General features: G+C 45.3%; 1 protein-coding gene across 1 annotated transcript in view; it reads left to right on the top strand.

Moving 5' to 3' along the window:
• Positions 1–11389, top strand: part of LOC119400186 (frequenin-1) — a 335183-nt gene extending 323794 nt beyond the window's left edge. The window contains exon 8 of the mRNA XM_037667189.2: positions 2929–11389. Within this exon, the coding sequence (XP_037523117.1) occupies positions 2929–3021 (93 nt within the window). The 3' untranslated portion in view covers positions 3022–11389. The remainder of the gene's footprint in view (positions 1–2928) is intronic.
• Positions 11390–11642: the final 253 nt, after the last annotated feature.

The following is an 11642-nucleotide window of genomic DNA, read 5'->3' on the forward strand; positions in this document are numbered from 1 at the left end:
GCATACCGTCACCACGGACTGGGATAGAGCGCATACGTAGAAGTGAATTTTATTTGGGGCACTATTACAGCTTTAAAGCGCACGACATGACGAGCACGTCACAAACTCTAAACGTTGGGGTGCCCACCTGTTCAGGGAGAGATAAAAATCTTTATATCAAAACATCTAGTCTATCCAGTCTTCGTTTTGGAAAATAAAACGCAATGACAAAGAATAAGAAGTGAAGCGGTTCCTCAAGGTTACTTCGATCAATGGCTTGTGGCGCCGCCGCGCACCGTGCCGTTATATATAGAGGTCTTCGACATACCCGTTTCCAATGGCCCGCTCATGCATAAACAGACTCCATTTCCGTCTCACTCTCGCGGAATGAATATTCCATACGCTTCCAACGTCTCGGTATTTCTCGAAGGACTGTACGCGGAAAAACCGCAGGGGCCGCAGCTTTCGTGCTCTCTGTTTGTGCGCAACGGGGAAGCTGTTAGGCAACGCTGCTTAAAGAGCTACGCTCGTCTCTCAGGAAACGGTCACATCAAAGGATGAGCACCAAGAGATGACACAGTCCAGTAAAACACCGCGTGCGAATACGCCCTTCTCTATAAACAGCCACACATTTCGCATGATAGGAGCTAAACATGTGCCACAACGTTAAACGTAGCAGGTCGTGTATCATATCGCTACCAAGGCAGGTCGACAGGGCAACCACGCATAGGATACTTCCGCTCTGCAAACCCGCGCCACATTCAGTGAGCGTTCTTTATCCATCTTTAACGAGTCCCTCGCAACTTGGATACGGCGTGGCGCGTACTTGAAGACAACCTACATGGCGCATACGCTAGGATATTGAGCAGAGCTTCGGCTCATACGTCGTTTTCTGTCTACAAGGTGTATGTGGCTCTATGAGAGATCTGCATTGATACCGCTTCGAGAGACCGGCTCATACGCCACAGGCACTATATTCGCAGGGGAGGGGTACACTCTTAAACAAAAAAAAAGGTAGTGGCAAAAATTTGACGTAGCAAGAGCTCGTCACAACATTTACTGCCTATGTAGTAACTGAAGGTAGTAACTGCCAAGCTAGTAACTTTACTACCGCGACCCTTACGACTTGCAGTTACTACCTACAGGGAAGCAGTAATACAAAGTTAGCAACTTTACTAACCTGACAAGCTCAAATAAAAAGTGAGACCATATGGTATTGTCTCTTCATGTGATTATCCTGGTAAATACACACCACAATGACATCCTCAGGTAATAATGTATACGAACACACACATATCGACACGCACAGAATATGAAGGCATCTACGTGACACACACCCTAACAGCAACCCAACGCATATAATATATAGCCCTACATTTGGTTAGCACACGTTCTACAGCTAAGCTAACCATGAACTCAGAATTACATTTGATGTTTTGGACCTGGATTTTTCACCTCGCAATTCGCATATACGTGTGCGTAGCATAAAACTGTTATTCCTACATATTTAAGAAAATTACAGTTTGACTGTATTTTTATACACCGTCACAATTACAGCATAAAATACTGCAGCCGATAGAGGTAGTAAAGTTTACTAACTCGTCACGTACGCAAAAGGTAACCTCTACTAACCCCGACACGTTAAGTAGTAACGACAATATATACTACCTCTAAAGGAGAAAGAATTAGCTAAATGTAGTAAACGTGTCGAGGGGGTAGTAGATGCTAGAGCTGTGCACGGGCCGTATTTCCGAGCCCGAGCCCGGCCCGGGCCCGCTGACTTTGTCGAAGGCCCGCCCGAGCCCGACGGCAAAGGGCTGCGAGCCCACCCGGCCCGGCCCGACGTACGAAAACACAATCCCGGGCCCGGCCCGGCCCGGCTTTTTCAAGGTTCGCTGCGAAAACAAAACATCGTTTTCCGGTAATTTGGCATTTTATTGAGCATATCAAATGTGATTACACAGATTACAAATTGCCGTGCAAAAACAGCAAGCAGTCCAACGATTTAGGCTTCAACGAAGTGCGGCGCTTTTGCCCATGCAAGTGTCAGCTTGCACGAAGGCGATCTACGTCGGATCGCTCGTCACTGTCGCGTGCATTTTCACTCATATAGGATTTGGCCTTAAATCTAACGCGAACAGTCACGTGGCGCCGTCACTAGGTCAGGTTATGTTACTTCTCTGTTTGTCGGAGTGCAACAGAGGCAGTGCTTTATCTGCTCCCCTTTTGTTTAAAGTAGCGAATGGAAAGGAAAAGCGGTAAAGGGCGGTCGCGGAAAAGGCGCTGTATGCGTGCTGGAAAACAATTCCTGCTCATTCTCTATGTTTCGGGCTTGAGTCGGGCTTTGCGCCGGGCCCGAGCCCGACCCGATAAAACTCCAAGTAGCCCGAGCGCGGCCCGGGCCCGAGTTGAAAATACGTCGGCCCGCCCGAGCCCGGCCCGCGGGCCGGGTCGGGCTCGGGCTTTCGGGCTACCCGGAGCCCGTGCACACCTCTAGTAGATGCTGCAGTTACTACCTTTCCACTACCCTTTTTTATGAGTATACCACAAGACAATCCTTATTCACTGCTGAATAAACGCCGCGTTTCCACGTGATTACCGGAAGCGGAGAAAATATCTGCACAGTAGTCGTGATATTCCCGAGAGAAAGTGGGTATCCGGGTATGCGAACCAAACAACGCAGCTTATAACATCGCGCCAGTGGAAGCGTGGTTCAACACACACCCGTGCACGTGACTTGAGCTCTAGTGCGCCCTATTCGGTTCAACAACACTTGAGCTCTAGTGCGCCCTATTCGGTTCAACAACACTTGAGCTCTAGTGCGCCCTATTCGGTTCCTGCGCGAGTCTTGCACAAGAGAGATTCGTGCAAATGTACTTTGCACTCGCGAAAAGTTGCTAATTCATATACTGAACACCCGCCTTACACTGTCTGCTTTGGCGTTCGCAGAACCACGACAACCAGCTGACCCTGGACGAGTTCAAGGAAGGCTCGAAGCAGGACCCCAAGATCGTGCAGGCCCTGTCTCTGTATTCTGCTTGAACGGCCGCTTCCTTATCTCGCTCGCTCTCCCCTTGGACCTCCGCACGAAGAAGGCGACGACGACGACAGTAGCAACGGCAGTAGCAATACTACTCCTCAATCGCCCTCGGAGAGCCGCTTGCACCCTGCTCTTTCTCCACCCCTACGCTCTTTCTCTTCATACCCTCCTTATAGTATTGCTTTCCATTTGACCTCGTCTTTCCTATGCGTTGGGCCAGGGGACGGGTTTCCACTTGCGAACGGTAAACGACGGGCGACGGAGTGTAGACAGCTGCACCCCAACGGCGCAGCACTGACGGCGCTGCGCGACGCCGCTGAAATGTGAATTCCATGCCGAACCACTGCCCGCCCTGCGTTGAACGGGCACCGCGCAGTCGATGCGGACGGGTGGCTGGTGAGCGTCTGTCTCGTATCTTCGTTCAATGAAACAGGCACGCCGTGATCTCTACTAAACGACAGCACCACCCCCGTTCGTGTATGCTATCTACCAAGTAATCACTCCTCAATTTTTTACTCACATCCAAGTGAGTAGGTTGAGATCCATCACTGCTGTCTTCGAGAGTCGAAATCACACCCACACTCCCGATTACCTCTGCTTCTTCTTTCTTTCCTTTTCTTTCTTTTTTTTTAAGTAGTGGTACCCTCAAGCGTTGCACGAATGTGTATAAGAGTTATGCGATGCCTGTTATATCGCGCTTCCTTTTTTATTTTTGACATCCATTTAAAAAAAGCATTTTTCTTTTATTAATTTCGTATCAATCAACCGCTTAATTATATGCCTCATAAAGTTGAAATCAATGAAGAAGGCGAGCAACACTAAACGAAAAAGCAATGAAAATAGAAAATGATAATTCAATGAAAACGAAGTTAAGAGATCAAGAGAGAGAGGGATAGAGTGATATAAGGAGATAAAAAGAGATAAGCGATAGAAAATGAGAGAAAGGTAAAGAAAGAAACGAAATAACGAGTCATGGAAACCGAGAAAGAGGTACACAGCAAAGAGAGATAAAGAAAGATTAGGAAAGTAGCAACGAGAGAAAGGTAAAGAATGAGTCAAACTACTAACAGTGCAACGAAGGAAGCGAGAGATCAGCGATATAAAGAGAGATAAGGGAAGCAATAAAGAGAGAACGATTAATACAAATGCAGACATAGAGAGCGAAGAGCGAGAACGAGGGTAACGGAGCTAAACAGATGTTATAGAAAACAGAAAGTGAGCGAGAAAAATTCAGTACGGAATGGTGAACAATCGATGTTTCCCAGACCAGTGGAGAAGCAGGACAAGAAAAAGACACGCAGTGTTGCTTGAGCGCTGCGTCTTCTTTTTCTGTCGTCCTCGTATGATTCGCTGGGAAACGTCAATTATGGGGCGGGAACTATGACCAAACGCTCTACCTTGGAAATAATGAAAAGGGTAGAAGAGGAGAGAATGATGACACGCAAGATAGAAAAGTAGAACTGGTAAAACGATACGGACAGAAGCAGAACGATAAAGGAAAAGGATGACGTTAAAAGTGCATGCAGTACGAGAAAATGGAAGAAAGAACTATATAATGGAGGGACAATAGTAAAACTAGAGAAAAGGATAGTCATAACTGGATAACGAAGGTAAGAAATCAGATAGAGCACAAAAGATAGGATGCGAGGAAAGAAATATAAAAGAAAAGCAGTGAAAGGGACAGAGAAAGTAGGAGTGAAAGAGAGAGAAAATACGAGATAGGGAGATAAAGCGAGAAACAGGAAACTAAGAAGAAAGGAGAGAGAACGTGATACAGAAAAAAAAGAAATGAATGAGTGAGAAAGGGGGTGATAGGGGAAGTGATAAAGGATGAGAAATCGAGAAAAATCAAGGAATCGGAGAGCGAGTGGGTGTATGTGTGTGTGTGTGATAGAGAAGAACGAATAATCGAGAATATTAAAGAAAAGAAACAGAGTGAACAAGCAATAAAGAGAAATAAGTTTCCGAGAAAGTGAACGGCAGGACAGAGAGAGACTGTGTGAAAGAGAAAATAATGAAAAACTGAAAAAAAGATAAGGAATAATAGAGATAGAGAGTACGTGTGATCGAGAAAAAGGAAGGAAATAACGATTGGCACAGAAAAAAAAAAAGAGAAAAGAGGCAGGAGAAGAGAGTAATACAAAACGATAGCTAAAACGAAATAATGGATAATCGAGAAATATTAGCAAGAGAGAAGGCGGGAGGTAGAGAGCGTTAGAGAAAATGAAGAAAATTAGTAATAGAGTAAAATTAGTAAAAGAGATAAGGAGAGGGGGTGAGCGATATGGAAGGATTAATGATAATCGTTAGAGACGAAAAGAGAAATGAGAAAGAATAAATACCCCGGAAAGATAAGGAAAACAAAAGGAAGCAGATTGAGTTATAAAGAAAGAAAATGAGATAAAAGAGAAAATATGAGGGTGAAAGCACAGAGAAAGAGATGCAGAGAGAAATGTATGTTTATCGGGAGGAATTGAATGAAAGGAAAGGCGAGCAAAGGAACGACCGCGGTGCAGAGTGTGTGGAGAAAAAGCGATAAACATATTGAGATACAGGAGGAGGGATAAGTTAAGAAGGAAGAAAGGAAGTGGACACGACAATAAGAACAGTGAGACAGAATGATGAGTGAGAAAGAGACAGTCATTTAAAGATGGAGACATCACACGAAATAACGAGATGAGGCTGGAGAACGAGGAGTAAACAAAGACGAACGGTCACGTGCGTGCAACAAAACATGAAGAAAGAAAACTCATTATATCTGCTGAGATTACCGGCTTCGGCGCTCAAAACCGCGCGGCAATTAACGTAACGACTTTCATTGGAGACGTGACGGCACAGAAGCGCATTGTTTCCTCGCGCTCAGCTGCTTATGCAGCCTTATTACTGTCTATCAGCCTTTTTAACGGCACAGCCTCGACTGTTTTCCCCATTGTGACAACAGAAATTTTGAATTCTTTGTTCTTGGCCCTTTCAAAGTCAGGACTGTCCAATTACCGGACACCGCCGTTACCTTGCTGCCGTTCGATGTCACTCGTTTTGTTGGTGCTCAACACGAAAGCTCAGTTCTGCGAGCAGGTGAACAGATGCGCCGTGCGTGTACATCCTGTTATCTAACAAAAGCGGTCCACAGGAGGAACAATTGTAAAGCACCACTTTTACTGTTCATGCAGTATCAGTGGCCTAACTGCTAAGCATACAACTGCCCGCACTCGAATATAAATTTATATTTATATTTCTCCTTGAAGACCTCCTATGAGGCGCTGAAAAAAAAAAGTTGTTTAGAATACTTACTCTATCGCTAAATCCGGCAGTTTGCAAACCTAAACGTGCTGTTTTGTTCACTATTGATGAACGGTGTAATTAAACTCATCAGTCATTCTTTTCTTTCGGGAGAAGCAAAACAAGAAAGCGCGATAGCTATCGTTAAATCAAAGAGCAAGTAGGACCATGCAGAAATCGCAGAGTTTGAAACCGTAATTAAACCATAAATGACCTTATCGCTGCTCTTCGGAATCGTGTGACAGCCATTTGGCACAAAAAAAAAAAGAACGCTCACGTCGAGAAACGCAGTAAATCGACGTGAAAGGAGGCGGACGTTCGCGTCGCCGTCAGTGCTGTCTCGGACCTCGCTGCCAGCACGAGAGACAATCGTTAGTGCTACCGCTCTCTCTAGTCGCGCTACGCGTGCTTACACGTAGAGCCCCCGTACTACATGCGCGTGCGTAGTTTGCTACGCTTGTAGCCATGTACGTAGACGACGACCTGCGGCCCGCTTTCTTTAGCGGAGAACCGCATGGGCGCTGCGTGTCGTGTAGCGCGCTCAATTTCGCTGCGTCCTGCGGCCGCTCGGCTGGCCGGCAGCGCCTCCGTAGTGCGCGCTTATGAACGGCAGCCCCGTCGGGCGTCACTAGATCTGCCTGTAGAGCAGCAGCAGAAGCAGCATAACTACACTAGATCCCCTGTCGACACACACCGTAGGGCGCCAGCTTGCCCGCGCGCTTGGTGTGCGTAGCGCATGACACCGAGACACGAAAGAGAGACGGGCCGCAGACTCCTCGCTTTCTCTCCGAAAAGACTGCGCAGCCGCGTGCACAAGGAGCTGGAATAGGAAAAAAAAAAGACATATGTGCGAGCAGAACGAGGGAAGGGGACGACCAGGCTTCCTGCTCTGAAGTTTCGAATGGAAGGTTTGACGAAGACAAACCCCGCTGGCACTCGCACCGGCCTGGCTCGTCATCATTAGTTTTTGCCACTTCGTCTTCTACACAGGAACAAGAGGACGCATGCGCGTCCAAATATAGAGCCCTCTATAATTTATTTCGCGGGAGATCTTTGCGTGCGCATTTCCACCCTTTCAGTCATCATCCAAGCTTCTCACTTTCAATGTGTCCTGCATGCAAGTTCCTGCCACATATTCTCCTCTATGCCTCTCCCTAGGAGTCTATTTTATTATCCTTTCTTTTTTTTTTCTGGGTGGTAGAAAATTTAGCTAAAGTTTAGTAGCGGCTTCTTGTCTGCATAAGCAATGCCGCTTCAAATCTTTTTTTCTTGTTTTATATTAAATCAGCTTCAGGCGGTGCAAGCATAGCTCCGACAGTCACTTGACTCAAATGGCTGACGTCCCTGTATCCGTTTTGCGACCTGCTTATCTCTCTCTCAATCACAAGTCTATCAGTGAGGTCATGCGCCTTCACTCGCTGGAAAGTGACACTCCTCTTTTGGAATTTGGGAAAATATCCGATAAAAAAAGGGGGAAGAAATCAAAGAAGTGAATTCATTGCGATCGGCATCTATTCAATTTTTTTCCCGATAAAAAACATAGAAATTTTGATCGGTCGAGTTTCTGTACAGTCGCCATTCAATATGCATAGATGATATAGTATGCGACGGAAATATAAATACACAACAAAAAAGTCTAGCTTTCTGGAGAAAAAGTGAACGTTAAAGAACTCACAAGATTTCAATATTCGGCGTTCAGTGCTTAGCAGCACGATTGAAGCACTAGATTCAACGCAACAAATAAGGACAAAATAAACGTTCGGCGGCAATATTCTCCTAGCCAGCAGTCGATAAGTTTACGCGCTAGAAGACCGTTCAAAATTCACAAAATGACAGCTGACCAGCATGCATCGCACGCCAGTGCACTTTCGATCATCGTTCTCGCCGAATGACGTCCGCGGCTTTCTTGGTTATGGCGGGTTTAAGTGTGCTAGCTGTAATGAGCGAAAACAAGCAGAGATGCGAGGAGTGCGCCTGCGGCCCATTGATAAAGGCAGACATTTTCCACGCGCGTACCGCACTCTGGGGACCCGTCGCAGAACCAAAATATCTCAAAGAATGCGAGCGGCGACCAAATCGAAAATAATGCGACAGAAATATAATTTAAGTAAGAAACGGGACGAAAAGAAGAGACTTTCCGCCGGTTTCTCCGCGCGAATAAAATCCAGGAAACTGCCAGCTGAGCTCGCAACATATTGCTACCTCCCCCAAAGCAGTCGGCGCAACATGATTCGGTGCATGAAACGTCTTGTTCACCCAGTAACTTTACCTCGTCTTCTGTAGAGTTGCCTTATAAATGGCGCAAGGATGTGCTTTTTTTTTCCTTTTGTATTAATCTTCCCTTTTTTATCCCTAAGGGCCACTTCCCCGCTTAGAAAGTTCATTATTGTGTGCTTATTGTAATTTTTTTCTTCCAAACAATGGCGAAGCAAACGTGCTTTATTTTATTTTTATTTATTTATTTATTTATTTATTTATTTATTTACCTTTGTGGCGTACGTCCTAGCCTTCTCATTAAAATTTAATTTCGTACATCACCTTTCTCGCATGGCATCAAACGCGAGTTATTGGGCGTCGTCTCCTCAATAACGAAAAAAAGAAAAACGTCGAAGCAAGGGAAGTAACGGGTGTTTCAAATCATTTTTCACACCCCTTAAAGGGGGTCGTAGATGTTTGGAAACGACGGACGATGATGTTTGTGAACTAAGGAAAAAGAAAGTCGGTTTCGTCATGCCCTGCAACAAGCGTGAGAAGAGAGACTATAGCCGACGAGTCTGCGGCCCTCGCAGCAGCGGCAACAACAACAACAACAAATGGAGAGGTTAAAACCGTGACACAGCTCCTCCCGTCCTCTTGCGATCCAAAGCAGCTGAAAGAGCATAGCCCTCCCTTTAGAAAAGCGCTACGTGCCTAGCGCTTCCAGGCCGACCGACGCCACCCACTTACAGTTTTCCCCTGCTGTTCACTCACTGCACGCGCTTGCACCTTTTAGGCCAAGATACTCACAGGTGTTGCGGTCACAGAAATGGACGCCAGTGAACTGCTGACACAGATATTACGAACGAGAACACGACTTCCCTCCCGGAGGCGGGAATAGAATTGTACCTTTTTGAGAGAGTGTGCGACTTGTTTGTTTCATTATTACTTCTTACATTTGCATGCCGAGTGAGTTGTCAAGAGCAACTGTATGTTGACATCGTTTATAGGTGTAGATGTCTATACCTTTAAAGTTAAGCAGCGTAACATTTTAGGAGAAGAAAAGCTTTTTCTTTTTTTTGGGGGGGGGGGGCTGCAAGCTTAAACTGTTGAAAATTTTGCTCTATTGTGCACTAACGCGGTACGACTGCTTCAGTTTTCATTGTATACACGGCACGTTTCTTTAAAAAAAATGTTGGCTATGTGAAATTCCACGTGCAGTCACGGAACACTGAGCACATCATGAAGCCATATGCTATTTATTTGTAGCTGCAACGTTCAAGCTTGATGGCACCTTTTTGTACTGGGGCGCTTCAAATCCACTGAAGTAACGACGCAGCTCGTACTTAAAAAAAAAAAACCCTTCAGCCAGGTCTTTTAAAACGCGGCAGAATCACATGCTTACCAAAAGTTAATCACTTTTGCAACTGCCAGTATATAAAATATATTGTGTTTTGAAGTGGTGAAACATTAGAAACACTGAAGAACGGAACGTTGGCTGTGCGCTTCGAGTGTTATGTAGGAGCCCCCCGTTTTATCGTGCCTACATCCCTGATCTAAGTACCTTGACGCTCATTTGTAAATATTTAAATGCGATTGATATCGCTGAACCCCTTACGGCTCTAATATTATCCATTAAACAGAGGTGGCAGAAGAAAAAAAAAGTGATGCGGAAAAACAACACGAAAACTAAGTGGAGCATTATTGCGACCACATTGTACAAACTTAAAAAAAAAAGTGGACGATCGCATATACTGATTGAAGTTTAGGCGCCCGTTTTTTTGAAATATATATTTTGAGGATATAAACTATCTGACCTATCTCTGACACCTTGAATGTGCTGTATTCTGTAAGGTTTAAGCTTGCGTGTCGTGTTCTTCACGTCTATATGAAATACGTCTTGTTGTACTAAAGCGGGTATATGAACGTTTGGTGTATAGTTCGAGAGTGCATCGTTGTGAGGACGGCCGCAGGCATACGTGTTACCCAGTTTCCTGTTCCGTGATGTACTGACCTTAAGCATGTGTACAGCCACGTGAACAACGAGGCGTTTCCGAGGGCATACGTCTACGCATTTCGCCCATGTACACAAAGAACGCGTGCTCATGTAACGCAGCTACATGTGCGAAAGCGCATTAAAACAAAACAAAACCAGCTATGTCGTTAATACCTGCATGCTCGTGAACTTATAACGGCTACTCACATATCAGCTAGTTATAACTGGATGTAGTCTCACATGATCGTTTGTGTGATGCGTCGTTCATATCACGTTACGCCACGCAAAAAAAAAAAAAAGAGTTCACCTATAGGGGCGTGGTTTACGGGCCAGTTTCTTGGACACTATTGTAGATCCGAGCTGCTGTTTTGTTGTCTTGTTGCAGGCAACGCATTTCCCCTGTTCTTAATCTTAAAAGTTGGGCTGCGATATTTCTTCTCCTGGTGCTTTGTCTCTACTCTGATGCGCCCCATGTTTTTGTGACGTCAGAGATATGAAATGCTTGATGTCTGTTCACGCAGAGTACACACACGACATCGTCTTTCAGGCAAGACATTTATCTACAGCCGTCTATTTCGCACCACTATTTAAGAGCATGCGCAGAAACCTGCATCCGTCTGAAAAAAAATAATAATGCTATAGTATTGCGCACAAAACGAGAGAGACGTGTAAAAATGCTATTTATTTTTCTTTGGACAGCTTGTGATATTTATATTCCCTCTCCATAGAAAATACCTGCTCCTAAAGTCATGCGTTCACTCTTTGTTCTTTCGTTAGTTTGTTCTTGTAGAGTGTACTAACAACGGCAGTTCGCCTGAATGTCTCATGACTGACGTCCTTTCTCTCCTGTGATCTAAGAGTCCTCACTTGTGAGAAATAAACAATTGTATAAACCTGAATTTGTCCGACAGCGCTCTTTTTGTCGAGCCACGAATGCCCGTGGTATCGCGGCGTCTACACGAAACAGAACATCTGGATATTGGGTCGACCTTACTGAAACGCTACAACGTTAGAGACAGAGCCGGATGTACTTCCCATCGCCACACAAATCCCTCAGCCGAGAGGAAACTGTTGCGTGGCGGCAGATTCAGACTCATTCATTCCCCTGTCATTTCATCCTTCACCTCTTCCACCCCAAACAATATCCTTGAT

The sequence above is a fragment of the Rhipicephalus sanguineus genome, chromosome 1, assembly GCF_013339695.2.
Source record: "Rhipicephalus sanguineus isolate Rsan-2018 chromosome 1, BIME_Rsan_1.4, whole genome shotgun sequence".
NCBI classification, from domain to species: Eukaryota; Metazoa; Arthropoda; class Arachnida; order Ixodida; family Ixodidae; genus Rhipicephalus; species Rhipicephalus sanguineus.